Consider the following 25,102-nt stretch of genomic DNA (forward strand, 5'->3'; position numbering starts at 1 on the left):
AAAATAGTCGATAGATTAATCGGGAGAAAAATAATCTTTTGGGACAGCCCTAGATGATAGAGAGGGAGGGAGGGAGAGATATTGTGTGAGTAACTATGAATGTGTTTGTGCATTTTCACCATTTTTGTCAAAATGTGTTATTATTAATGCATAATTGAAACATTGTTTCCAAATTGTTTTTTAAATTAATAAACTGCAAATCATATATACATAAATCTCATCTCCTGTGTGCTTAGTATGTACATTTCAGCATTTGACATTCCGATTGCAATTGAGAAGTCGTGAAACAAATTTATTGTTATAGTCTGTGGACCCCCCGAAATAGCCTTGGCCACCCCAAGGATAAAAGTCTAGCTCCGCCACTGTTTGCAGGGTCCGTTTGATATTGTTCTACAAAAAAAGAGCGAGACAAACACATTATATTAGATTCTAAATTCTTTATTGGTCAATATACAGAAAGCAGTGGGATGACCACTACAAAGGGAGAGATATCGAACATTTGTTTACAAGTAAGAAAAAGAAAAGAAATATATAAAAGAACTGTTCATAACTCCTTCTTTACAAGGTTTGCCTCATGTATGGAAATGAGTTAGTTGCTCTGTCAGAAGCACAACTTGACAAATGTCTCACAATGATGACATCACAACCAGGCCAACAGGAATTAACGAGAAAGGAGAACTAATCTGAGATTGGATTCTTATGGCATGGAAACGTTTTATGTAGATATTGAAATTGGTCATGGTTATTTCGGGGTTAAGTTAGTGAGAGATTCTTATGTTCTTAAAGGGAACCGCCCTTTCGCGGGAAGTTTTTGTGGGGAGTAAAGCAACACTTTTAACACTTAAGATTAAAGCAACTTGTTTTATGAGTTTTCTTTCTTGGAGGCACTGGAGTGGAATTCAAAGTGAAGAGATCAGCTACAGTGTGACCTCTTTGTCTTTAATATCTGCTACCGATACAGACTGCATTAGGACACCAGCTTTCGGACCTTTTGGCCTCCAAACAACATGAGTGGCTTTACTGGTTTAGTATTTGATGGCATCACGCTAATCACCTCTGCATCAAGGTAGTTGTGGTAAACCAAAGGAGCTAAAAGATAACTGACCTACTGGGGTGCCTTGAGATACGAGTGACCCAATTTGGGAGCTTTTCGAGATACAAGAGGTCGTTTTTGGTCAGATTTTATTTTAATGATGTTCGAGCCCTGTACGATGGCAGTTTGTGTTATGTGTTGTGTATGAAATATGAGTTAAGCAGCAAAACGCACCCGTTTTTAGCCATATCTAGGGGCGGCCATTTTGACACTTCTGTCGATCGAAAATGACATCACAGCTAGGTAACGACCAATCACGGCTGAACTGTTTTCTGAAGCTGAGCCGTGATTGGTCGTTATCTGAGCCCTTGCGCAACTTTGGTGTCATTTTCAGTCGACAGAAGTGAGAAAATGGCCGCCCCCGGAAACAGCTAAAAGCGGGTGGATTTTGTTGCTTAGCTCATATTGCACAAACACAATATTAATCAGAATGCCGTGTTTCAACTAGTAGGCCTGCAAATAACATATTCTTAAAAAAAAATAGGTTTTGGGTTGACTTCCGCTTCAAACCAACCACATAAATTTGCCTTAAAGTCTGCTAGCATAACACAAAACGCTATTCACATGCTAACGGTTAGCATCAATAGTCACCGTTGTAGAACCTTTTGATTTAATCAATGGAAATTTGAACACATGGATATAGATAATATACTCACAGGCAAAGATTCTTAATCATCTGCGAAGAATGACTGCAGCATCGGAGTTTGTAAAATACGCACGTCCGTACTATACTGCCCCCAGGTGGCCGAGGTGAACGCACCAGAAGGCACAGCACAAATGTCCGTTGAAATGATGCAAAAACGTGTCAAAAATGGTTTCTTTATATTCCATTTTAATTATGTCAGTACTGTATGTCTTTATCAAGTACAATATTATAAAGTGCTATTTTTCTCGTTCAAAACAAACTTTTGCTTTGGGAGGGGGGGGGGTAGGCTGGAATGGATGAATGCCATTTTCATTCATTTCAATGGACAAAGATGATTTGAGATGAGTGTTTTGAGTTACGAGCAAGGTCGGGGTCCGAAAGAAACTCGTATCGCAAGGCCCCACCGCAGTCGTGTCTGTTTAGTCCATGTAAATCTCAAGGTTTTACAATCACGAAAGTATGTTTTTTTTTGTTTGTTTTTTCTTTCTCTTTAATGGTCGCCATGCAATGGGATGTTTCCGAGATAAGTGCACAAAGGGTGTGTCAGGTTTGAGCCGGAGATGAAAACAAGGACACGCGCAAACCGACAAGTGTTTCACAAACTAGTCTACGAGCCGAAGTTGAGCTACTACTCTCGTGTCACGTCGAAGGAGGGGAAAAGAAAAAAAAAAAAAGCAGCGCAAAGACCAACCCAAACCAGATTGTTCTCTTCAATGTGTGCAATTGCAAATCAACTCAGTTTACATACCGAAGACTACGAGTCATTCTCTTTCATGAGCAATCTTAAAAAAGAAATGCTACAAAAGTAATCTTGGGGGGAAAAAAAAAAAAAAAAAAAAAAGCATCTCATTTCAAAGATCAAATTCACTACTCACAACAAGTTTGGGGTATTTGCTTCTGTGGTGAAATTACAGGATGGACCTTAAATGAAGTGTGACAGTAACACCAGTCAACACTTTTTTTTTTTACAAATTTTTCAAAATCAGAGATGCAAGTCAACCTTTCTAGATTCTTATTGTTGCGCTCATTCCGAATCTGCCCTTTTTCTTCTCTAGCACACCAGATTGTCATAATCATAATTATCATTATAAGAATAATATGTAATATAGTAATTCAGTTCACTTAAATTTGACTTTTATGTGATTTAATAGAATCACGTAAGCACAATTTTGTGTGTTGATGTTTAGACTGTGCTTAAATGTTATAGTAGCTTACAAATTTAGGACTAAAAGCCCTGCTTTCTTGATAAACACGCGGGCCTACTACGCTACTGTATGGTACTGTCGCTCATGATGCTGATACGTGGAGAGCACGCGCATTTTTGTTAGGTGGTACTTGGTATAAAAAGACAACCATTGCCCTCTAATGTCTACATTTGACCTTCTCCAAACCTTTTAACAAACACGTCCAACCGTTTAATGTTTCAGACCTTTTTTTTTTTTTTTTTTTTGTTTTGCAGGACTTGCTATTCTTGAACGAGAAGCTGAAGGGCAAAATTCACAAGGATGTCCACGTGTGTGCCTTTCTGTGGCTCTTCCAGTCTCTCCACCGTAACCTTCTGCCGGCGTATGAAAGTCGTCGCCCAAAGTGAAGTGGATGTTCTTGTGATTTTTGCGGCTCATACGCCTTTGAGACTTTCCAAAGTTGAGAGAAAGGTTCAATGAAGCTAAACTCGAAAGGTTATTCCCCATTGTTGGTTCATCCTGAAATTTCGTCCGATATTCCCAACCTTTTATGAGCGGTGTATGACCGGGTCCGAACTACGTACTCTAACACCATGCTTGTTCATGACTGTGGACGTGGAACCCTGCCAACGCAAAAGTAACAACACAAGACTGCTTTGAGTTCATGGAGACCAGTTAGACTGTAGTTAAAACGTTGGCCAGCAGGGGGAAATGTTTGATTGGAAATGAGAGCAAGGGCTAGGCTCTGTGCGTGTGTGTTGGTGTGCGTGCGTGCGAGTGTGTGTGTAAAGCCAGAAAGAGAGAGCGCCATGTGTCCAGTAAATGTGTAGAAATATTTTGCTTGTGCGTGGTCAGTATGTTATGGAGGAAGTATTCCACTTGAGCTTCCTCTCCTTTGCCATTTCCATCTCCCCCTCATCTTCCTCCTCCTCGTCCTCCTCCTCGCCGCCGTCGTCGTCATCGCTGTTATCCGACTCGGCGCTTGGCATTCCTCCCACATGTTCTTCATCCTCTTCTTCCTCCCTACACAGCGCTCCGCTCGCTTCGTCACCGAGCGCGCGAGCGCCTCTCACATTCTGAATTCCAAATCAGAAATGTTGTTTACACGCATGTGTTACAGGAAAGTTTTGCCCGCGAACGTCATGAAGTGGAACTACTGAGTTGCAGGGAGCAAAGTCAGGCGAGCTGGTTACCTCCATGGGGTTGACAGTGATGTTGAGTGCCGACTTGTCCCAGTCCAGCTCGGGCTCTTTGGCTCCATCCTCTTCCTCTCTGGAGCCCTCCTGATGAGTGGCATGAATTCTGTACACGCCAATCACAACGATCACCACCAGGGCGGCGATGCACACCACAATAACGACTGTGGCTGCTGGAGGCGCCGGTCCTGGAGTAGAAGAAAAAGGACCATTTTTCTATTACATTATAATATTGTGTGTGTGTGTGTGCGACAATCAGACAAACGTCTTACCTCCCATGTGGGAATTAGGAGCATGTATCATGAGCGGTTGATGAACGGCTCTCATGTACTGCGCCTGAGGGGCCAGATGACCGACATGCTCCACCGGCTTTGCGTGGCGAAGAACACTGACCTGAAATGGCACAAGAACACTTGCGGTTGCACAGATTGCGCATCTAGCAGGGAGACGATGCAAGTGAGTCGAGTGGGGGGGGGGGGGGGGGGGGGGGGACGGAAGACGCTGAGGCACTTGACCACGAGGAGGCCGGCTAATCATTTGGGATCAAGAGCGACGTGTCCTCAAAGGGAGCGAAAAAAAAAAGTTGAGCTAGGATGAATGAAAGTGAAAATAACCTCCAAGATGAATTCGTTGCTGGTGTAACGGCCGTTAAGCTCCGAGCAGGTGAGTCGGAACCTTCTTTCACTGAGGGTGGCGGGTCGCCAGTTCCTGTAGCGCACCTGACGCAGTGCCTGCTCGTAGTGGGCCATGGAGTCCACACCTTGCGCACACAAAATCCATCTTTAACGCATTGCTTTCATCCGCCATCACACCAGATTCCCGATCAGGAAATCGTCCAATTTCACCGAATTGGTCCGAAAACGATGACAGAACAGTGTTCGCCCACTACGTTGCACATTTTTCAAGGGTTAACGTGGGCTTTTACAGTATAGCGGCACTTCCAACTTCAGGGTCGTGCCACGCCAGCGGAAACTGTCTCCGATTAAACTCCAGTAATCCAGTAATAGTTCGCTGTATGCGTTAAAGTAGTTTACGATTACCGTAACATCCAGAGCTGGGCATTTGACTCAAATTTCCCGGTCCAACATTTGCACAGCGTTCCTAACTATTGTGCATGTTGAATTTAGGCTAAATAAACAGGTCTTTATAGTGGGCATGTTTTTTTTTTTTTTTTTTGCACAACAGTTCTCCTGTCTATTTGGACCGCCGATAAAACTCTCAAACGGTTTTCATAATTAGTTTCCCAGATGAGGTTAATCAAAGGGATTATGAACTCAAAAGTCAAAATTTTCATGCAAGATGAGGGGAAAGAAGGCTCTTTCTGCTGATGAAATAGTCCAGTATCTTGCTAAAGTAATGACATCACTGGATATTTCAAGAAAAGACACTCAAAGTTTATTAATAGAAAAAAAAAAAAAAAAAACTGTCGGAAAAGGGTGCATTCATTAAGAAAACTTCCTGTGAGGCAAAATTGCTCAAATGCATTGAATTGAGAGATCAGCTATTTAAAAAAAAAAAAAAAAATAGTCAACAGCAAGCTTCTGGTGTCTCTGGAGTTTTTGGAATATCTCAGAGGTGAACGGAGTGATCTTTCGGGCTGTGTGATGGTAGGCCGCTTTAGGATCCCGGAAGGCATCAAAATGACCTCTGCAGCATATGTGGAGTTTTTAAATGACCTTTTCCTGACGTGGTCTTAAAAAAAAAAAAAAAAAAAAAAAAAAAAAAAAGAACTGTGCCTTTAGCAATAAAATAATTCTAACACAAGACAACCCAGCATCTGACACTGGGCAAAAATGACCAATGAAGCTTAAAGTGACCCAAACATTTTTTTTTTTTCAAGAATATGTTTTATGCAGGCCCACTAGTTGAAACAAGGCAATATGATTACTATGAAATATGAGTCAAGCTGCAAAATGCAGCCGTTTTTAGCCATCTCCGGGCGCGGCCATTTTGTCACATCACAACTCCTCAGGGCTCCGGTAATGACCAATCACGGCTGACCTGTTTTCTGAAGCTGAGCCGTGATTGGTTGACAAAATGGCCGCCCCCGGACACTGAGTTCCACAAACGCAAAATGAATCAGAATGCCCCGTTTCAACTAGTGGGCCTGGTGGGAACATATTCTTGAAAAAAAATATCTTTGGGTTGATTTCCTCCGTAAGCTGCAATGGGCACTTACTCATCATCATAGTTTTTGATGAACACAGGCCCGCTAAGTATTTTTTTGGAGTGTTTTTGACTGTGAACACAAGCATGAAAATTGAAGCAGTGAACTTGCTGAACGGCAACATTTGATTCATCTGCAGCTGTTCAAACTGACCATATATTGATATTCCCGAGGTGGAGTTGGTGGCGTCCAGGTGTTTTCCCAGCAGAGCGCTGTGATGAATATGTAGGCTCTCTCTTTCGGGATTCAGCTCGTCCCCAATCACCAGGATATCGCAGTAGTCCAAGTTATGCATCACCTCCATCACGCCCGGCCTCCGAGCTGCACGCGCGCACAGAAAGGTGACACAAGCCGAACGATAAAAGCCCTCACGGGGAGCACCGCCGACAACGCTAGCGGACACTTCCCGCCCGTGCGGACGTCTCACATCCGCTGAAGCCGTCTCCCTTCATTACGGTGCTGGTGATGTAAAGCTCCTTGAAAGGCGCCACGCCCAGCGGGCCGAGAAGGTCAACGGCGGGTCTGACGAGTCGATTGGATCCCGTAATGGTGATTCTCGGTTCGCTGGGCGGCTGCACCATGACGACTGCCTTGACGTCCGGGATGGAGAGACACGCGTCCTCCCCGAAGCACCTGGCACACACAAGCAGCGGAACATGGCAGCCGAGGGACAGCGTTTCCGCTTCGGCGGGTGGATCGGCTCGGATGCTACGGCGAACCGCGCTACATTTAATGATCATCGCGTGAATGCTGAAAGCATTATACTTTGTCTTGCCGTAACATGTTAGCTAAAGCCGAAGTCAAGCCCCCGCAAAAATCTTTGCTGTAATATTTTCTCCACTTGTCTGAACACGGCATTCCGATTAATATCGCATTTGCGGACGACGAGTAAAGCAGTTAAAGTCCACCCATCTCAGGGGGCGGCCATTTTGTCACTTCTGTCAACTGAAAATGACGTCACAGTTAATCATAGCTCAGCTTCGGAAATCAGGTGAGCTGTGATTGACCTGAGCGACTGTGATGTCATTTTTCAGTCGACAGAAGTGACAAAATGGCCGCCCCCCTGAGATGGCTAAAAAACGGGTGCATTTTGCTGCTTAGCTCTCACAAACGCAATATGAATCAGAATGCCGTGTTTAGACTAGTGAAGGCGCATAGAAAATATCATTGCAAAGATTTTTTCCCCTTTATGTCTTTCTGCAATTTTGTCCACCGTGCGCTGGCAATAAAATGTTTTCTACTTCCATTCTATTTCGACTGTGCAGTTGTCAAGATGATGACGAGGAGGATGGACCTCTTCACAATGTGGAAACGTCACAAAGCTTCCTTTTCTATAAATCGTGTTCATCCCTCAAGTGCTTTTGCGGCTAACTTTAGCAGCTAACTTTAGCCGTAGCCCATGAATGCACTGTGTATGTAAATACTGCACTTTATAAAAGACCGGCTCCAAATTGAACCACATATGTGAACTTTGAGCGCAGCGTCGTTCGCAAGACTTGTTTCGGAGGACTCGGATCCGATTGTGTGATCAGATTGTTTGCAGTCGCCAGCGGAAAGTAAAAGGAATGAAAAGAAAATGCAACGGCAGGGTGTCGGTTTGCAAATCTGCGAGCACGCAATTTGGATCAGGTTAACAGTGTACGCTTACAAATGAGATACATTTGCTGATTGAGGACATTTACTGTGCTTCAGCGATTCTCAAACTGCAGCCTGGAGAGCTCAGGGGTCTGCAATTATTTTGAGCAAAATGATCTTGTATCAAAAAGTGCCTAACCGCATATGAGGACTGTCAGCGAGTAAAACACAAATAATACAGCGGTGCCTTGAGATAAAATGAACGGAAATGTATTAAATTGTAGCTCTCCGTATTCTCAAAGTGCTTGTCCTGTCTCTTGTCTACTAAAGGCTTAACAGTTTTCCCTTGGCGCTATTTAATTTTTTTTCAAGAATATGTTCCCAGCAGGCCGACTGGTTGAAACACGGCATTCGGATTAATATGGCGTTTGCGGAATATGAATTAAGCGGCAAAACGCACCCCTCTTTAGCCATCTCAGGGGGCGGCCATTTTGTCACTTCTGTCGACCGAAAATGACGTCACAACTGCTCAGGGCTCAGATAACGACCAACCACAGCTGACTTGTTTTCTGAAGCTGAGTCGTGATTGGTCGTTAGCTGAGCAGTGACAAAATGGCCGCCGCCAGAGACGGGTGAATTAACTCTTATTCCACAAACGCAAAATGTATCAGAATGCCTTGTTTCAACTAGTGGGCTTGCACAGAACGTATTCTTGAAAAAATATGTTTGGCTTTAAAAATATCTAAACAAAGCCATACGGAAAAAAAAAATCCGTTGCTATTTAGGGGTACATGTGGTAGTTATGTTTAACTCATACGCTGCCATTGACGAATTGACTTCACAGTGCAGCCATTCAATCCCAGGAACTTATTTAAATTTTTTTCAATTTTTTTTTCAAACGTTAAGGTAAATGAAGGTCTGAAAATGTCTGGCAGTGAATGAGTTAATCCGCATTAGGATTACGAGGGGGTTCTTGGGAAAATTGCTCCCCTGCGAGTTCCCCCCCCCCCCCCCCCCACCCCCCACCCCGGACCCAAAAACTTTGACAACCACTGATTTATATACCTCTATGAGGGGTTTGTTTCAGAAGAAATACTTTGGCACCGCCACGCCTGGACACACTTATCGGACGCCTCGAGACAAGACCTATACAAAAACGGACGGGTGGATTTCAAAAATAACAACAGCAGCACTCACAGCACAGTGGTGCTGATGTGGAGCCGTCGCAGGCCTGGCGTTGGAAACTGGCGGGAGTTGATGTACGACACTTTGGTCATGGCTGTGTTGATGCTGTCGAGATCCTCTCCTTCCACGACCAGCATCGACTGCGCAGGGTTAAAATGGAACTGGAGAAAGAAATGGGCAAAATTTCACTGTGGTTACTGAAAGATATCCAAGATTTACACTGCGCGCCATACGAATGCAACAAGGCCCTTCCATATTCGATACAAAATAAATGACTCACTTGTTTGTCATATTTTTTTAATAGTGTTCCTCGGGCGAAGGGAAACAATCCAGAGCGAGTAATTGGCAGCCTCTCAGAAAGGTGGATAATTGCCTATAGAGGCTACAAGACGGAGGCAAAGCACTACGATTGAAACTCCTCAATTCAATTGGACATAGTTCGTTGGCACCAAGATGGCGTCAAAGCGATCCTTTTAGACGGCTTGCGACTGAGCACAAAATTAGCAGAGGGGGGTGATTTTCATCAAATAAAGGATAGGTTCAAATGAAATCTACTAGTACGTGACTATGCGAGTCGCAATTATGCGGGAACATTTATTTGACCATTTTCTTTCTTGATATTGCGTCACAGATTTCTTTTCATTTAAAAACAAACTCTTAAAATGATTGTGACGTATCAGCACCTATCTGTGACGTCGCTGCCTAAAATTTTTTTTTAGAACCAAAGGTATCTTTTCTAGCCAAAAAAGGCAAAATATAACAACTTTCTTCCCTTGTTAAACTTTGTTATTAATATTAGAATCTTAGGACTATCTGGGGAAAATACAACCTCATATGATTAGGACATTTTATCGCAACAATCTTCATTCTTGTAAAGAATAAAAAGTTTTCTTGAATTTCTTTATCATAACATTATGGATATTGTCACTGTCCTGTGCAAAACACTTATCTACATTTTTTTTTTCAATTTTCGTATTTTTACGTGATTGTTTTTTCCGCGTTAAAGACATCGTATTAACGTAATTTTTTTTTTTTTTCTTCAGAAATTGTACATAAGTGTTTTTCACAGGACAGCGACGATATACATATTTCTTTGCACTTCTAAAATGTAATCCACAACTTCATAAACTCAAGACCTTGTTCCTTTGTCTCTCTCTGATTTTATCACTTTGCGGTGAGACAACGCAAGACGTCTGCGCTTGTTTGCGCCGAGGCAGCTGGCGAACTGCCTGTTCGTGAGCGTATGTATACATGACTGCGCCTAAAGCGCCTAAAGAGAAATAGACAAGCCACCACCAGGTTGCAAGTATTTTGGGGAGTAATTGAAGACAAAGTGGTTGAGAAAATGGATGGATGATGTATCATTACTCCTCAAAATGGCTTGTCCTCTCGCTTTTGAGTTATCTACTAAAGACAGAACATTTTTCCTTTGACAAATTCTTACGGCATCTGGAGCTACACATGCTTGTGTTATGGTTAATAATTAATTTACAATGTGTCTGTGTGTGTGTGTGGTGTATTGTTAACCCTTTGACCTCAATAACCACACACCTTGATGTCCTTAGCCAGGCTTTCAAGGGAGTTAATATCGAGACCTTCTTTGCAGGCCTGCAAGCAGGAGATAACCTTCTGGGTTTCAATGCGGCCCGGGCGGATTGTCAAGCCCGACAAGCTGCCACGGAAATACTGGGTGAACCTCGGAGTCGCTACCTCGCCACCTAAACGGGAATGAGGATGATGGCGGGGAGGGAAAAGAATAGAGGAGATAAGGAAAAAGAAGAGAAAGCAGAGAAGGGAGATAAGGGAGGTGATGTTCAGCGCGCAGGTGGAAAAGAAGAAGTGGGTCAATAAAGGACAATTGGAAAGGAACAGAGGAGAAGACGACGGGAGAAGCTCCATAGACAATGTCTGTTGTACTTTCTCTCTCGCTAAAAAAAAAAAAAAAAAAAAAAAAGAGATGGAGCCAAGTATCGGCCAAGTTTTTATATTTATGTAATTAAGAGCAAGAAGAGGTAGAGAAGGTCCACTACTTCCCACAGAGCAAAGAAAATGTCTGCCTGTGAGTTGGTTGAACATCTTGCTAAGATAAACTAAGCTAAGTTATGCTAATTTCCATGAACACATTTTTGGTGTTTCGCATTGTACGAAGTATGTTAGCATTAAGTTAGCAAACTTTCATTATTATATGGATGGGTTGAAGATTTAGTGTTTAAATATACGCAGTTTAATTCTTTTTTGTGTTTTGTGTCAGTTATACAGGAGACTTCAACTGGCAGTGAGCGAGTGGGTGTAATGTTAGCATTTAGCTAGCAGAGTTTCGTTGGTTCGGTTGAACATTCTGTTCTTCAAATATACAGTGTTTCATACTTTTTTACAGTAGCAGTTTGAAGGTTTACAATCTCTTCAGTGTGTCAACTTTGTATGGAAGCATTCATCTAACGATATGCTTTGCCTTAAAAGTTTGCAGTTTCAAAATAAAATGTTTACATTTCTTTTGTTTTACGTCAGTGGTACAGTAAACCTCAACTGGGAGTGACAAATAAACCGCATGAAGCCAGCACACTTTTGCATTGTATTTGGAGAGCGCTCCACATCCTTTCCTCAAAGTGATGTCATGAGATAAGCTCCCATTTCTTGATAGCAAGATAGTACGGGTAAATGCAAAGGAAAACTTTAAAAAGTCCGTTTTAATAAGTTAAAACGATTTCGGCTATTTCAATGTGTCGAAGCCTGCGAGAAGGGTAAAACTATTTTTAAAAAATGCCCTTTCATTGAGTCACTCTACATCGGGGAATCACGGAGGAGTCTGTAAAATATCCCCCAGTTGAAGCGGAACAAGAGCGATACGCACAAAAAAAGCTGCGTGACATGGCCTGAATTCATGTAAGAGTGAGCAACGTCAATGTGATACGACAGGCTCCCAACATCTGGCACGTCGTCGACGCTTCCTCCCGGGAATTTGGAGCACGGGTTTGACAGACGCAACGGATATTCATCCGAGAATGCTCCGCAACTGTCACAGCGAGGATATACGTTTTTTTTATAGCCAATAAATACAAACACAAAACATGCGACTCAATGTCACTTTCAATGAGTATTCATGTTACAATTCTTGGACTCCTTTTATCTTCCGTGTTGCTCTTAAAGTATTGACGTCGCGTCACTGTTAGCCTCTTACATTTATGTACCAGCTGCCAAGTTGGCTGATGCGTCATTTGTGTTACCGCATTTCATCCTCAACGGAAGTTCTTATTTTGATGTTGCCTCTGCTTTGCTGCTTCTTTCTAAAGTAAAAGCCAAAGCGTGTCCTGCCTCAGGAGACAGCATTTGGGTCATTTTTCTTCCCTGTTGTGTTTTAAACCCACACACTTTTCGCTGCAAAGCGAGCGGCCGGACATTTTTATGGCACATTTTACACATGCTGCTGTTACATTTGCAGTGTGCTGTGTTGGCTGATGGGCCCAAATGAAGACGGAAGGAGGAAATGTCACAATGTTTCACCGAAAAAAAAAACAGAAGTGCGTCACACTGAGGTGTTTCTTATATTTTGATGACATTATGCAAAAGCATGAAACGGCCATAAAAAAAAAATTAAAAAAAACACTCCTCAGTATGATGTAGTGCAGTCTTTATTAGGCTTTTGAACTACAACTCAAAGTGCCAGTAAAAACGGAGTAATATTTTGGAAATACTTCTGGTAATTAGCGTGTTCAAGTGGACCAAATCAAGATTTGGGTTTTAACCACGCAACAAATATGTGACAAGCATCAAATGGATTCAAATACATCATTTTAGAAGTGGCCGTGCCCTTCTAGAACCAGCAAATGATGCAGTTCCCCTTCAATATGTTTGATGTATTTAATACAGAGTTTCGATTCACCTGCAGATTTGACCATTTGTGTCATCTCTTACAGAACAGGTGTCAAATCCAAGGCCCGGGGGCCACGTCCGGCCCGCGACATCATTTTATGTGGCCCGCAAAGACAAATCATGTGTTGACTTGACATGTTTTTTTTTTTTTTTAATTGTCTTCACTGTTAACACAACATATTCGATATTTCAAACATTTCTTTCCAATCCTTCCTTTAAAATACATTAAAAAATGGTTGAACAAATTATTTAGTGGCTTCTGATTTCAAAACTAGTGATCCGTCAATTAGTTGTGTATAAGGCGATCATTCATTTACACGGGTTAACAGTCCTAACGGCCCTCCGAGTGAAATCAGAACTACGATGCGGCCCGTGACAAAAATGAGATTGACCCCCCCTGTCTTACAGTGCTGTTTTGGGAGAAATGTCCTCACTATTTTTTTTTCATTGCCCAATATGGTAGCTGGTCATTTGATTGAGACTGGCGACTTCTGCGTCACAACAAATGACCACGCAAATAAGTGACGTGCCGAGGTAGAATCCAAACAATCGTGTTGCTGCATTTACTGTTTTTGATGATGCTATTTTATACATCGAGTATTGCATTGTGGCCTTGCCTATTGTGAAAACTTCCTTCAAACAGTGAGTCAAAAAAAAAAAAAAAAAAAAACCCAAACAAACAAAGAAAACACACACTGTTCATGTTATATGCCAACAAATTTCTCTGGCTGCCGGGCAGCGGACGGAGCGTGTATGTCTGAGTCCACCCACTTCATTAATGTGATGTTGACTGTGAGTAAAAGGGGGTGGGCTAGTGAAATGAGAGCCGGAAAGGCAATCCTGCTCACTAATGGCCTGTAAAGTTATCAGTGCCAGCTTAGTGAAGCTTAAGGCAGCTTCATTGGGATGTAATAGCTGGCAAAGTTGTGGCCCATTCACTCGGCTTAATCCTTCCTTCGGGGCTTTCTCTCACAATCACAAGTTCGCAGGGAGAAAAATCAGGCAAAAATGTAGTCGGCCAGAAACGATGATGACTCAAAGAAAATTGCAATCAAGCGAATTTCAAACGACCAGCGAAATTTTGTCGGGAAAGAGGCATTTTGAAGTCACCGACGGAGGTTGGGGTTCAATTTAGGCGAGCTGCGGCACCAAATGATCATTGCTGGCGGTCCGCAGACACACGCGGACATGAACGCACGCCGAGCCCCCAAAGCACATTTCTATAATGAAGTGAATCATGGCGCAGCAGCTCCAATTCACGACAATGTGATCGTTGGCGCCTCGTATTCCCAGCTGCTGCAACCAGCCATTTCCTGTTTGATACCCACTTTGCTCATGCTTCTCATTTTCAAAAGAATTGCTCACAGCCCCAAGGCATACATCTTAATCTGTATTTATTTTTCCCTCCTACATGCTCTGCGCGCGCATGTGTACTTGAAACGGGATTTTAATTCAACATCGCTCGGCAGTGGCTGGTGCAGGATCGCAGCGTTTGTTGCAAGGTTTCGCCGTTTTTTTATGCTGTTCGACGACCGACGTGAGTAGAATTTGCAATCGTGTAATGTTTATAACAATGAGTCGTGTATCCGGTGCTGGCCTTCGGCGGCGACATGGCCGCCGCTAGCATGTTCCGATTGTAGAGGCTATCAAACAAAAAATGTACAAACAAAAATAACAATCACTCACTGTACGAAGATTTTCATATTTGAAGTAATCGACCGACTACGTCTACTTCTCCACATAATGCAAAGTCATCTTTCAAGCGGAAGTCAACCCAAAGATATTTTTTTCAAGAATATGTTTCCAGCAGGCCCACTGGTTGAAACACGACATTCGGATTCATTTTGCGTTTGTGGAATATAAGTTAAGAAGCAAAATGCACTCGTTTTTAGCCATCTCTGCGGGCGGCCATTTTATCATTTCTGTCGATTGAAAATGACATCACAACTGCTCGCAACGACCAACCACGGCTCAGATTCAGAGAACATTTCAGCCGCGATTGGTGATTGTGAGCAGTTGTGATGTCATTTTTAGTCGACAGATGGAACAAAATGGCCGCCCCCAAAGATAGCTAAAAACAAGTGCATTTTGCTTCTTAACTTATATTCCACAAACGCAAAATGAATCAGAATGCCCTGTTTCAACTAATGGGCCCGCTGGGAACATATTCTTGAAAAAAATATCTTTGGGTTGACTTCCGCTTTAATAGTGCCCAGAGAAATTGTTTACGCCATGTGGTAATTCGCCACATATTTATTGATGGGAGACAGGTTGCTGCTTTTCTTTAGCAACAGAGATCAACTGGGCTCAGCGGTTCAACTACTTCATGTCCGTGTGAAGAATACTGCAGCATGTGTGTTTTGTACATGACCTGAGGCAAGTACACTTCCGACAATTTTTTTTCCTCAGCACAAAAACGGAGGCATCTTTGAGAGAGAGAGAGGCCTTTTCATTTGTTCAAGTGAAGGTACCCAGCAAGTAATTGGGACACAGTGTCTATTATTAGAGTTGGGGACACTATTTGAGGAAATATGGTATCTCGGCTCAGATTTTCGTGCAGGATTAAAAAAAAAAAAAAAAAAAAAAAGACCAAGATAAATCATTTCCAGAACTTGTTTCCTCAACTCTAGAGAGTTAAAAAAAATCTTTTCGAAAGGAGAAGTGAAAATAAACACATGAGGTTATGTGGTTGCCCGAGACTTCTAACTGGGATGTGACTGTGTTGATAATTAACCAATCACATTCAAATTGAAAGTGAACTCATTCACTACCAGACATTTTCAGACTTTCTTGTACCCTAACGTTTGAAAAAAATACAAATAAGTTGCTGGCATTGAATGGCTGCGCGGCGAAAGGCCAAATCAATACGTCAAATGGCAGTGAATGACTTAAATGGGAGTTAGTGCACATCTGCCACCACCGAGTGATTCAGATTAACCCCAAATCAAATCGTTCAGTTGTTCAAGTAGACTTTATTTACTTTGCTTGCCAGCAAAAGCCAAAAGGAGAACCGTTCTTAACAGTTTTTGGCGAGCAATTGATTGTGCAGGTCACATTAGAAAAAAGGTTTTGCTCATTTGTGCGCGCGGGTGCATTCTTTGTACCGCACATCCACCGCATATCACATCAAACCAGCCGAAGAATGAAAAGTGACGTGAGGTCAAAATGAAAGCGGTTCGCAATCACAAGCGCGCAAACACCAACCTTGCCAGCAGGCGCCCACTGTGAGCTGCGTATCGATTTTCGAGGCATGGATCGGCCAGTCATCAGTCACCAGGTAGGGTTCGTAGGTCACCCCATCCACAAAGAGCGTCACGGCGGGGAACTCCACATTGATCACATAATAGTGCCACTCTTTGTCACAGATCTACACAAGGGAATGAGAAGAAGACAGATGAGTTGGTCACTAGGCAACAAGACCGTTTAAAAAAAAAAAAAGAAGTTTTTGTTACGTTTCTATATACAGAATTATGCCAACAAAAGGGAAGGTAGTCGCTGAAATAGGGCAGTTAAAAATACATCGATAATTTTGTCTATTTGGGTAGCCGGTTTTAATTGAGGAGCGGGAGTTCATGGGCGAAATACTGCCAATGCCTTCTGGAGAGCTTGAAATCGACTCATTTCAGTTGTGGATGCTCTGCTCATGGCTGCTGCTGCTGACAGGCTAATGGGCTGTTCATTAAAATCCTACAAGACATATGCTGAGTGACAATCCAGATAAAATGAGATTTTCACGCGCTTTTTGATGGCTAATAGATTTGACAGGCTCCAGCTTGAAAGGTGTCACTTCAATGGCTGCTGACGCATGGCTTCGCATGGATGTCCGCATCTTAAATTAGGAGCCGGCCGAGTGGAGCTCGGAGGATCACTCCGTTCAGTCCACTGGCTGCCGTTTCATTTTATTTTACTGAGAGCATATTCCTTTTTTTTTTCTGCAATAATTTGGGCCATGCAAAAATGTACAGGTTTACACCGACCCGGTGACGACTCAAAACAGATACAGGGGCACCTTCTCGGTTTTTCAATATACGAGCCGTCATTTGGACAACTTTTGGCCTTGACTTGCGAGCAAAGATTTGAGATAGTGAACGATGATTGTTGTTCTTCACATTTGCACGCTGCACTTTATTTGTGAACCAATGTATTCGCATTTGTTTTTACAATGCGATTATGTGTTGTTGTTTTTTTTAATCATATTTCATCATTTTTATATCAGGGAACATCTGCCTGGAGACAACAAAAGGAAATTAGCTCATGCCTATAATGTGGCTTGTTTACGTCTATATTTTGTTCATGACGTTCATCAACTCGCACTGTCCCTTCAAATAAAGAAATTGAAATTGAAACAGAAATGGCGCTGCAATGCATGTAGACAGACAAAATAGCAATGCTCGCGGGAATATGCTCTTTTTCCCCTGCATGCTTACCTAAGGAGTTGTGACCATCTCCGTGGAAAGCACATCCATGTAAAGTATATATCGTTTATATGTTGGTAATTACGCCGTCCCCAGGAAAATCTCTTTTCATTTTCTAAGCAAAGACAGAAAAACCCATGGCCACACACACACACACACACACACACACCTCAAAACACTCGGTGCTCCTCCTGGCCGTGAAATAAACAAATGGGAAATTTGGGAATTTAAGGAGACAAGCTGATCTCAGCGTGAATGAACACTTACCTTTTGAAAAGTTAAATCCATTTTTCAGGGAATACAATCGTTTCAACAATCAATGGATAATTGCGGTGAAAGATTTTATTCTTCTACTTTACACACTAGTTGCATGTATTTCTGTCATATTGATAGCATATTTTAGTCTCATTACAACCCATATATTATTCTTATTTTTTACGGTGCCCAGTCACTTGGACTGTGGTGAAGAGTCGACAACTGCATCGTGTATTTTTTGGACATGCTAAGTACTGGACAAAGGTGAAGCGTCTGCTTTTACAACAGACACTACATTAGTACGTTGTTTTTTTTTTCCTTCTAAGAATCAATTGAAGGAATTAAATTGAAGGGAAGTGCACAATGCAAAGAAACATAAAGTTAGAGTGAAAGTTAAACAACATACGCGTTCACGTAGAAGCGTGTTTTGCTAATATGTCCGTACATACTGAATTTTCCACAGTGCACATGCGGTGTTATTTTAAAAGGTTGTGTTTCAGTTTTCACCAGCTCACATTCAGGGTTTGGATGTGCACTTGACTAGACAAGTAGAATTAATTGGTTTTAAAAGGCCGTCTGGCTGAGTGCCTGTGGAAATGGATGCTAAGTTGGCTAGGCAAAGCATTATCCTGTCTGATTATTCTTTCCTCTGACTCGCCACTCAGTACTGTTTTGGATCTCATTAACATTATTTGATTTTTAAATTCTTTTTTAAAATGTGTTATAATGATTACAATCCCCCAAGGGGAAATTCAATTTAAACTCAGCTGTACATTTTTTTTTTTGCACACCACACAGAGAACACGATCACACACATGGAGGCTTGCGAGGCGAGATGTCAGGGTCAAAGGGAACCAAACAGTAGTCTGAGATGCCTTGCTCCGGGGCACTTCAACAGCAGACTAGCACGTCTCCAACAACTCGTTGCCATTTGAATGCATTTATTTATTTATTAATTTTTTTTTTTAAATCAGTGGGACTTGAACCATGACCTTAAAGTAGCACGTCTGGAAGGCTGGCGCAAAGCGGCATACAAAATTGCTGCCGGCGTAGCGCAGGAAAAACGAGAGGCGGCAACTCGATATTTTTCGCCTGTCACACGGAGTCATGCCACACATCACCAATGACAAAAATCTGGGACTTTTTTTTTTACTTTTACTTAAAGTGGAAGTCAACTCAAACATTTTTTTTCAAGAACATGTTCTTGGCAAGCCCACAAGTTGAAACAAGGCATTCTAATAAATATTGCATTTGTGGAATAAGTGTTAATCCACTGTTTTTTAGCCATCTCATGGGGCGGCCATTTTGTCACTTCTGTCGACTGAAAATTACATCACAACCTCTCATGGCTCAGGTAACGACTAAACAAGGCTCAGTTTTAGAGACAGGCGAGCTGTGATTGGTCGTTCCCTGAGCCCTGGGTCGTTGTGATGTCATTTTCAGTCGATAGAAGTGACAAAATGGCCGCCCCCTGAGATGGCTAAAAACGAGTGGATTTTGCTGCTCATATTCCGCAAACGCAATATTTCTCAGAGTGCTACGTTTCAACTAGTGGGCCTGCTGGGAACATATTAATGGCAAAAATATATTTGGGTTGATTTCCACTTTATGTACAGGAGTTGAATCAATAGTCCCACATGACGTTAATCATACTTTTAAATTTTTTTTTTATTATCCTTACGTATCTCGACTTCTACTTCAGTACATTTGCCACCTCTGACGGTTAGTAATTGTGGTGCGGTACCCTCACAAGGCATGTCTAAAACCTTCCTTGTGAGTCATACTTTATTGCACACGTGGTTGATCTTGTCATCTGCCGTATGCACGAGTCGCTGATACATTTGGTGCAAGAGGACAGGCAAATTATTCTGACTTCATTCTGCGCGTGCCCTTGCATTAATGTAGCCGTATAATAGCAATCTATTGCAAATTTGAGTTGATTTGCGGTCATTTTTTTTTTTTTTTTACCGGCGCAGGGACGGGGAGATAAAATACAAGAGGGAGGCATAAGCTCTCAATGTTTAAGTGCAGTCAGTGAAAGCTTATGTTGAGCTAACAGTATAAACAACATGTGGTCTCTAAGTGAAGGACAGTGGCATTAAAATTTGTCAGCCGCATCACAGACTGACGCACACCCCCACACCTGAGTGTGCATTGAAATAACAATACTACATTGCTGCGCTTCAAAGGAAGCGGCAAAAGCAGACAAAGTAAAGGCGAACACTTAAACGAGGCCCAAAAAACATGCATAACGCACAAGCTAGCTGCTTGTAATTTCTCTGGTTCTTGTGACACAAAAACAAATATTGTACACATGCAGTGAGTGGAGCCATGATTGCACGCTCACGTTGTGGATTTGTTTCCCTGAAAAGGGAACGTATGGGAAATTGTGTCAAAAGGGTAAAAAAAAAACAACTGGCCCTGACAGTATTTCAAACCAGACTGGATTGGTCAAATTATTGTAATAACATGATTTATAAAACTTAAATGACATAATAGCGAGACCCATAATGCCAACTCTCTTCATGAAGGTAAAACAAGCTTTATTTGTTTCATTTTTTTTTTATGTTGACGCTTTGGCTAATTCGTCACGCTAACGGCTAATGCCACTGCCATTTGTGTTGGCACAGCTGAATAACTGAATAATCAAACAAACCCCAAAACAAATGTTTGCTTATTACTGTTAACTAATGAAGGCACTTGTGGAACCGTTGTATAGAAGCACTATCACCCTCGCTATCGTGAGTTTGTATTGTGTAGCGTCACATCGATCTGCCGAATGCAACTTCACTGTGAATCCCTCTCTGACATTTTGACAGTGTCAATCAAAACCTGTTATCTTTGAAAAAAGCAGAATGTATGGCGCAGCTCTTTTCAGATTGTTTCGGTGTTTCAGAGCAATACTTTTTCTACAAAAATCCTACTAAATTCAAGACTCAGAATCCAACTGCATTCTTTACAGACGTCTTTAGTCCGCTCCGTTTAGTCGTGGATTAATACCAGTATAGTACTTTGCAGCTAAGTAAATTTGAGCGTCATTAGAAACAGAAGGAACAGAATTATGCATTTAACTTTTAATCTTTGCAGCCCTTAAGAGAGAGATGGGACTAAATAATGAGCATTCAATCTGCCCGAGTACGTGCACATTCAATAGTCTAACTTCAGCACCTAAACAATCCGTCCCATCTGCTAAGAAACAACGGGAAGCTTCTAATCAGCACAACACAGGGAGGGAGTCACGGAACAACAAGCACTTTGCCAGCAGGTAGATAAAGCAGATAAGCGAGGACGCTTTGCCGACGAGGGCGGATGATCATTTCCGACCACTTCCGCTATTCATTCACGGTAATTGAACCCAGACATATCCCTTAATGATAAATTAAGCTCTGCAACCGCTTTCGTGGCGGTGAAATTGGAACACTTATCTGCGATTCACAACACGCCATGGCGTCGCACGGCGCTAATTGCGCTTCCAAACAGCTGCCAGCTCAAATAAATATTCCTTTCTCTCAGCTTAACTTGGGAACATTTCAGCCTGTAAATACAGTGGTGGCTCCGCTATATCGGGGTTCACCGTTCACACCCCTGCTAGATCACAGAATTTTATTCAGTACTTGTTAAAAGTATCTTATTTATATTTTTTTCAATCATTAGGGTAAAAGAGGGTCTGAAAATGTCTGGCAGTGAATGAGTTAATATCTTTCCCATGAAAACTTGGGATGTCTAGGTAAGCAAATGGAGCGCACCTTTGCTAGTCCTCTACCTCAACCTCAATTTGAGAAGGTGCGCTCCATTTGCTTTCTCGACTGTCCAGGAATGCTAATATCATTCATTTCGATTTTGTTTACAATATGCCTACTCCATGGCCTCAAATGAGTATTTCTTCACCACAAATTGGAATGTCGTGCTTCATCTCCATCTATATTTCGGCTGCTACTTAGGCTTTTTGAGTGTCATGTCCGGGGCTGTGTATATCAAACTTCTGCTAGCGCGGGTTGTTCTCCGTCGTCTGTCCTCTCATTTTCAAACGTTCCACATGACGCACGCTAGCTTGGCAAACTTTATAACGTCAAACTTAAGGAATAAAAAGACTAGACAGTTCTTTTTTTTTTTTTTTTCGGTAGTTTTTGCACGATTCCCCTGAAGCTAACAGGACCGAAGCTCGAATCTCCATTCGCGTTTAGCCAAACTGCCCGGCCTTTTTCCGCTTACATTCCTTCACCGCGTTCAATCCATTTGGCAAATGGAGGCCTCTTTCCCGCTCCCTGCCAACTTTCTTTCACGGCTCTCTGCCTCTCCTCTCTAGGGTGACAATTGAAAAATCAATACTGCTAAATGGAGTTGCAGCGGAAGCCATTGAGTGTCCTTCCTAAGTGCAAGAGGAACGAGGACAGTGAGCGGCAGCTCTGACATGCAGTCGCATCCCTCCCCGCCCTCGCCACGCCAACATTCCTCACAAATCCCACTGACCTTGTCCTTGTAACACACATGGCTGCGCTCCAGCTCGCTACTGTACTACTCATCTATCCAGTGGGAATGTTTAGGGCTCCCGAATGAACATTGACCCGACGCCATGTAGTTCGTTCATTCATTCGCTGAGCTATGAACAAAGATACTTGTAAATATTTTAACGCAATCAAATTTGTATTGTTTTTGTTCAGTTTGAGGTAAAGTAAAAAGAGTGCAGGCCCACCCACAGCAGGTGAAAATCCATGATAGACAGATAGATTTTAAACACACTAAAGTGGAAGTCAGGTCTCGCATGTTTCTCGCAAAAATGTGTTGCATGTATATAAACGCAGTATTCCGGTTAATATTGCGTTTGTGGAGTAAGAATTAAGAAGAGTAATTCAGCTATGCAAGGAGTCAGTCGGACATTTTATGCGGCAATGTTGTCGACTGAAATTGGCGTCGCCTATTTTCTGGGTTTTGGTCATGTGATGCTACTATATGGATAGCGTCGGTGTTGCGGTGCTATAACACTTTAAGCAACCGTTTTTTTGAACACAAGATAAATGATACTCACGAGCATATTTTCTTTATCCTCTGACAAGAATGACTGATACAGTATCACTGTGGCTTACTGACTGTGTCCAGATCTAAAAAAAAATAATTGAACAGCCGACTGGAAATGAGTCAATTTGAAATTGCATTTAATTTAGTCATGTAGATTCATTTTAAATGAGGCTTCTACTGTTTGCTAATGTGTAGACATGTTACCTCATCCGCTTTGCAGGTAACCTCAAAGTTATAAAATAACTGGACAAATGTTCAATGACTTAGGCAGTTCTTGAATGTTGAGTGAGCTAAAGTTGTCTGCAGCATCTGAAGGCCCATAATAATCACAAGGCCTAATTCCTGAATGGACTTGCTGTATATATGTGATATTTTGGTTTCTGCTTAATTCTATAATGCGCAAAATGGGATGAAGGTCATTTTGTGTGATGACCGTTTTTCTGGATAAATCACAGATGTGGACGACAACGTCAGCTGAGTTTTGGTTTTCAGATATTTTTGTATGAATATACAACAGCTTATTGAATAATTAACATGGACAAAAAGCTGTTTTTCACATGAGGCTGTACCTTATTTCGCTTAGCAAAAGAGTGGCTTGCAGCTTTTTTTTTTTTTTTTTTTTTCAAGAAACTGTGCTCACTTTTCTTTGACCTTACCTGCGTTGCTTCGGGGCACACATCATTTTTTTATGACGTTAGCTCAGATCCAAAAAAGCACTGCTTGACTTACCAGTTTCCAGCGAGACTGGACAATAACACAAGACGTACGAGAGCACTCATTCTCTAGCCACCTCACGTTCCCGCCGTCTGGAAACGTGGAGTGTGATGCCTCATGTTCCCTAAATATTTTGTTTCACACATCTTGCCCGCTTACTCGCACTCAAGTGCGCTTTGTGATGTGTGCGCCTCCGAGGCTCCCCTGCTTTTTTTTTCCCCCGGCTATTTAAAAATACAATTATTGAAATGTATTAGTTGATTCGCAATTTGTTTACATTTCCATAACGATATATTTAAGAACAAACACACTGCACCCAACCCAACTCAATCCATCAGACACTTATCCACCACATTCATCTGCATCGTAAAACAAACTGCGGCAAAGACCGTCCATTTCTATTTTGTGTCCTCAATTCATTAAAGATGAGTTGTCGCTGAGGCATAGTAAGAAAAAGCTGCATCATATTTATTACGAGGTGCTGTCTAAGCCTTTTTAGCTTTATCGCTCATTCAGCCAGCCCAACAACCTCTCACACACCAACAGACCCTCTGGCTAAAAGAGTGTGGGAGAACGTTTTTGTCTACAGTACGCGAGTGTCAGTTGTGTGAATGGAAGGCAAAAGAAAAAATTCTTTGCCCCTGAGATTTTTTTTGTTTGTTTTAGTAAAGAGTAGATATTTTGGTGAGTGTTTTAGGTGAGCACGAGATGTGTGTATTTTTTTTTTTTTTTTTTTAGTGCATGTCAAGTTTTCAAACGCGAAAGGGGTTTTGTTGCAAGTGGTGTTTTCTAGTGAGTTGAGTTATTTTTGGAGTGCATGTATAAGAGTTTTTTGGGGTGTGTGCGCATTTATTGGCTAGTGCGAGAGTTTTTTCTGGCAAGTGCGAGGTTTTTGTTTGGTGAAAGCACGAGCGAGCAAGAGCGCAAGAGAGACTGAGTAAGAGAGGTTTTCGGCGTGTGTGAGAGGTTTTTGTATGAGTGAGGGGTCTTTTTGGAGTGTGTGTGATTTTGTTTTTAGGGCTGCGAGAGGTTTTGTATATGAAACACTTTGAAAGACTTTAAATGGATGAACATATTTGACTGACAGTTGAGCGGGACATTTGTTTTAGCAGAGGCGCCGACAGTGTCTGAGAGTTGAGAGAATGCTCAATTTTTCACCATTTTGAAGCCTCATTTTATATACTTGGCAATTTTGCATTCATTCAATTTTGGCAGCCTTATTAACTACAATCTTCTCGGTGGCGTGTCAAATTTACAAGACATTTTTATTTTCACTTTTCAGGGCCTTGTAAGGGTTTCAGGATTTACTCCTTTGAAATAACTTCTGATAGGATCTTCACACAACACTATGTCCAAGGAGCTCAGTAGAGCATAATTGTGTAGATCCCCAAGACTAAAATAACTGCAGTGTGACATTTGCTTTTTAGTATCTTGGAGAGGCAGGAAGAAGAAGAAAAAAAAAAAAAAACAGAGAAAGACAGAAGCAGGTAAAGATGAAACATTGCAGGTAATAAAACATAACACAGCAGATCAGAGGAGGAGACGTTGACTGAGTCTAAAACTCAGTGAAGAGACAATGTGTTTACTTTCATTAAAAAACTGGAACAAACCAAATTTACTTTTCACCTCACTGATTTTGCGTCAGTGGGGAGTCTGTGGACTGATACGCAGAGGGAGCAGGGCAGGGTGACAAACAACACAGAAATAGACTGGAATAACTTTATGATAGAGTGAAGACCTTGAAAGTGGAAAAAAAAAAAAAAAAAGAAAAGAAAATGTAGTGCCA

At 42.0% G+C, this 25,102-nt stretch overlaps 1 protein-coding gene across 1 annotated transcript in view; it reads right to left on the minus strand.

The window, feature by feature from the left end:
• Window positions 1-423: 423 nt before the first annotated feature.
• The window catches only part of clstn2a (calsyntenin 2a), a 100,336-nt gene continuing 75,657 nt past the window's right edge, over window positions 424-25,102 (minus strand). The window contains exons 10-18 of the mRNA XM_086043781.1: window positions 16,121-16,283; window positions 10,598-10,764; window positions 9,059-9,207; window positions 6,714-6,919; window positions 6,440-6,607; window positions 4,734-4,879; window positions 4,392-4,512; window positions 4,117-4,307; window positions 424-3,999 (exon numbers count right to left, since the gene is read on the minus strand). Coding sequence (XP_085899907.1) covers window positions 3,775-3,999; window positions 4,117-4,307; window positions 4,392-4,512; window positions 4,734-4,879; window positions 6,440-6,607; window positions 6,714-6,919; window positions 9,059-9,207; window positions 10,598-10,764; window positions 16,121-16,283 — 1,536 coding nt within the window. The 3' untranslated portion in view covers window positions 424-3,774. The remainder of the gene's footprint in view (window positions 4,000-4,116; window positions 4,308-4,391; window positions 4,513-4,733; window positions 4,880-6,439; window positions 6,608-6,713; window positions 6,920-9,058; window positions 9,208-10,597; window positions 10,765-16,120; window positions 16,284-25,102) is intronic.

Source organism: Filicampus tigris, chromosome 10 (genome assembly GCF_054856515.1).
Source record: "Filicampus tigris isolate MCC_2025a chromosome 10, RoL_Ftig_1.0, whole genome shotgun sequence".
Lineage (NCBI taxonomy): Eukaryota > Metazoa > Chordata > Actinopteri > Syngnathiformes > Syngnathidae > Filicampus > Filicampus tigris.